This window comes from Juglans regia, chromosome 14, assembly GCF_001411555.2.
Source record: "Juglans regia cultivar Chandler chromosome 14, Walnut 2.0, whole genome shotgun sequence".
Lineage (NCBI taxonomy): Eukaryota > Viridiplantae > Streptophyta > Magnoliopsida > Fagales > Juglandaceae > Juglans > Juglans regia.
This window is the reverse complement of record NC_049914.1, coordinates 19587206-19591592: the sequence shown is the minus strand read 5'-3', so window position 1 is coordinate 19591592 and position 4387 is coordinate 19587206. Positions and strand designations below refer to the sequence as shown.

Sequence of the window (4387 nt, the reverse complement as noted above, 5' to 3'; positions counted from 1 at the left end):
TAAGTGAGCTTACAAATATTACAGAACAAAAAAAAGTGAGCTTACAAATAGGTTTTTTCTTGTAAAAAATGTCTATAAAATTCTTTCATGATAGAAAGGTATATATTAACATTATTAAATATATTTAATAATTTGAACTGGGTCAAGCCTAGCTAACATAATTTGAGCTGGAGCTTATTATTATTATTATTATTATTATTATTATTAGTCAAATATTCCACTTGTCATCAGCTTGTACGTTCAAAGTTTTGGAAGCACCAGAGATTCTTTACATGTAATTGTGGGGTAACATTCAAGTAGGAATAAGGGGCATCGTGTCCCCCAATTAACTTGGGAATTCTTCTTCCAAGGAAGATATTCTGATAAGAAGATTTCCAAAAGGCGAGAAAGAAGGAACCTTCACTTTCCCCGTGCATGAAGTAATTACATCTACGTGAACAAGGGATATTTGTATTCTTAAACAATAAAAGTAGGTGAAAAGGGAATAACGAAATTCAAAGAAAGCACAAAAGCTGATCATGAGATCACACTGTAATAACCAGCCTAGCTAGCTTCCCTTCATGTGTATAAAACTCAACGTCAGATGCCTGAGTTCATTCGGAAGTTGTCAGAACAAAGAGAATAGCCAACTCATCATAAAAGAAACTTAAGTTAAGATGGATGCCATGCCAACAGTAGATGATCGTGTTTATGAGGATTTTGAACCTCAAATGGAGTGGACTAAAGAGGAGGACTGCGACACTTTAATCCTTCTCCTGCCAGGTGAGTTTATTTTTCATTCCTCCTTAGAGTGTTTATAGTTATTGTAAAATTATCACTTGTCTCAAAAGTTTAAACTGATGAAAAAATGTAGATTTTATTATTTATTTGATATTTTAACACTCTCTCTTACGTGTGAGCCCAACTTTCACTCAATGGGTGGTTCAGCACGTGGAATATTTAATTAAATGAGATAATGTTAAGTCAGGTTTAAACAAAAGTGGTTTTGCTTTGATACCATGTAAAATATCACCCTTTTCAAAAACTTAAACGATTTTACTATTTATTTGATATCATAATATGAGTTATAATTAATTTGTTCAAAGTTCTATGACTTGGCCGAGCAAGACAAGCCTTGCTCCAATATATATCAGCTTGTTAGTAATGAGGGGAGAACGAGTTAGGCCTATAAGGAGATCAATTTCAAAATTAAAAGAATATTTGTAAATTGATGTAATTTGACATGTTATTTCAGATATATTTTATATAACAATAAACTTTATAATCTGATATACATATTTCATTATGATGATATTATAAACTAATGTGGTAATACATGTTCATCGTGTGAACTAAAAAACCGACATGGTATCCTATTGGAAAAAAAAAAAAAAAAAAAATTAAATCAAGCCTTACAACAATATAAAAAAATAAAAAAAAAAATCTTTAAAAGCATAAAAATTAAGTAAGAAAGTTAACCGATCGATTAACCCTAGTCAGACCGCCCATATATTGAGACCAGGCTATGGCCATGAAGACCTATTGGAAAATAAAACCGCTGGTCTTTTGCCAGGACCTGGCTAGTCTCTGGTCATGAAGGCCTACTTATGGTCTCCAAGGCTTGGTCTCCATGGACACACCATGGAAGAAGAAGACCTATGGCTAGATTGTAGTTGTCTGATCTTGTTGTTGGTCTTTCAAAACTAGCCCAGGCCATTGAAGACCTACAACCACACCATGGACCAGCTTCTACCATGGCCATGGTATCTAATCTTGAGAGGATCTATTGTACTAGATCTCCATGATTATACTATCTACAGAACAGCCGATGACAAGAATTGGATGGAGACCCAACAAAGGGTCGTGAATCTTTCACGGTCGTGGAGACTCACGTATGAGTGATCTCCAATGGCCAGGGGACGTGGTTGGTTACCCCTCAAGTTATTCTGCATTTTTATTATGTTTTTCAAATAAGATTTGTGTATTTTAATTATTTTAATAATGTTTACTAGAGATTTTACACGCTAAAATTGTTTCAGTACTTGAGGAAGAGTGTTGGGTTATGTTCAACACATGCATGCAAGATATATACCTAGAAGCACCCACAAAAGACAAGAAAATATTAACATAACTTGTGCGAGTGTTTCTTATTTAAACAATCTACCGTGATGGCGTAGGTTTTAGAAAGGAGCAATTAAAGGTTCAGCTCACCTCAAATCTTACTCTTAGGATTAGCGGCGAACGCCCGCTTGGTGACCAGAAATATCGGCGTTTCAAGAAGGAAATCTCGGTCCCATTGAATACAGAGACAACTGAAATCACTGCAGAGTTTGAAAAAGGCACACTTTACGTCAGACACCCGAAAGCGATCTCTCAACACATGCCCAAAAGTGAACCACAAGATCAGAAGGATGCTCATGAACAACAGGCTGCTCCAGAAGTTGCTTCAAAGGCCAGTCATGTGGAAAAACCATCATATGAGAAAACTACTGTGCAAGAAAGTGTCTTAGATCATGGTAACAAAGATCCTCAAAAGGCACCAAAGAAAAAGGAGTCGAGCAGTAGCGATGGAAAGAGTAGCATGGTTGAGGATGCTACAGGTGAATTAATTAGAGTGCTGAAAGGCCGTTATAACCTAGTGGTTGGTGGCTTAAGTACCTGGGATCTGAAGAAGCCAAAGACATTGATGATGCTTGCATTAATATTGGTTCTGGTAGCTGTGCTATCTGTTAAATTAATTGCAATGAAGCCTTCTGGACAACCTAAAAGTACACATTCCACAGTGTAGTTATATTTGTAAAACTTTCACTGCATGTAAGTTCAAATGGATTCATGAATTGAATAAAGGGGCTTCAAAATTGGAGACATATCCCTAAATCACCGCTTATTCCAAAATTTTAAACTAATGGAAATAGGTAAATTTTATTATTTATTTTATATCTTAATACTCCTCCTCACGTGTGGCCCAAACTCTCATAAAATGGATGACTCAACACGTAGAATATTTAATTAAATAGAGTAGAGTGTATAGTTAAGGTTCGAATTCAGGATCTCTGTTATGATACCATGTGAAATTATCACTTGTTCTAAAAGTTTAAACTGATGGGAATGAGTAGATATTATTATTTATTTTATATCTTAATACTCTCTAATCCCGCTCGTTGTTTGCGATTTAGTTCTTCAAAGGAGACAATGATCAAAATATTAATTTTTTTCATGAGGAGAAAATATAGGTTGTGGAACCTGGCCTGTTCCTCGATAAAGGATCTGGCAAGGATCCGTGTTACCAAAGGTGCCAACTGGCCGGTCGGCAACATCTTGGACTTAGATTGAGAATAAGCATACAATGGTGATCACAAGAAAGTGCATGTATAAGGAAATAGACATTTAAACTGTAGCGGAATAAGTAAAAATCAAGCACTCTATTTGTATCAGCATAATAAGGATGCTCAACCACGCAGGCAAGGGCTAACACACTTGTACAAGTGATGTTTATATATCCTTTGATCACTAGTGCGAGTGTTAGCTCTGATCGCATATGCATTGCTAACACTTGGCTTCGAGGATGGCAGGAGAGATGCTCGACCGTGCTAGTGAGGACTAACACACTTGTTCAAGTGGTGTTATCTTTTGATCGCCGTGAGTGTTAACCCCAATTACATATGCCTAACACTTGGCTTCGAGGATGGTGGGAGAGATACTAGACCGTGCTGGTCCTCCAGTTGTGTGAACAAAAACCTATTAATAGATAAGGACACACTCCAACTAATTCCCAAAAAATATAAATTTGTATCAAATTAGAACTAGTTACAAATCCCAACATTGAAGCATTGAAAAAACTCATATAAGAAAAAAATCTCAAATATCCTTAATCATGAGACATATAATTGTCACTATAAGTAAGAACCATAATTCCAACATTAGTAATTAAGATTAACATAATAGAAGTAAGTGGAACGATCAAGTAGCTAAACTCTAATGAAAAGTCATTATTGACAGTCCAAGACCATGTAATTAATAGATATGACTATGATTTATTTTCTGAGTTGACAGATTGGCTAAAAAAATCATAACTATACTTAACAATAAAACACTAGGAAAAGTCCACATATAGTGAAGATTTTTTGTTGCCTTCGGAAAAAGGAGAAGTCCCACCCTTACTAATCGCCGAGTATGAGTGTTAGCTCCTGATCGCATGCGTGTTGTTAACACTCAGTTTCAAAGATGGCATGAGAGATACTTGATCGCACTGGCGAGGACTAACACACTTGCTCAAGTGGTGTTATCATTTGATCACCAAGTGCGATGGTAACCTTGATTGCATAAGCGTTGCTAACACTTGGCTTCGAGGATGGTGGGAGAGATGCTCAATCCCGCTAGCGAGGATTAACACAATTATTTTAAGTGG

The 4387-nt window shown here is 36.1% G+C and overlaps 1 protein-coding gene across 1 annotated transcript; it reads left to right on the top strand.

Annotated features, from left to right (window-relative positions):
- The first annotated feature begins 517 nt into the window (after positions 1-517).
- LOC109014046 (inactive protein RESTRICTED TEV MOVEMENT 2-like) lies at positions 518-2856 on the top strand. Its single transcript, XM_018996356.2, has 2 exons — positions 518-762; positions 2157-2856. Exons 1-2 carry the CDS (start codon positions 657-659, stop codon positions 2765-2767), a joined length of 717 nt encoding a protein of 238 aa, XP_018851901.1. The 5' UTR covers positions 518-656; the 3' UTR covers positions 2768-2856.
- The last annotated feature ends 1531 nt before the right edge of the window (positions 2857-4387 follow it).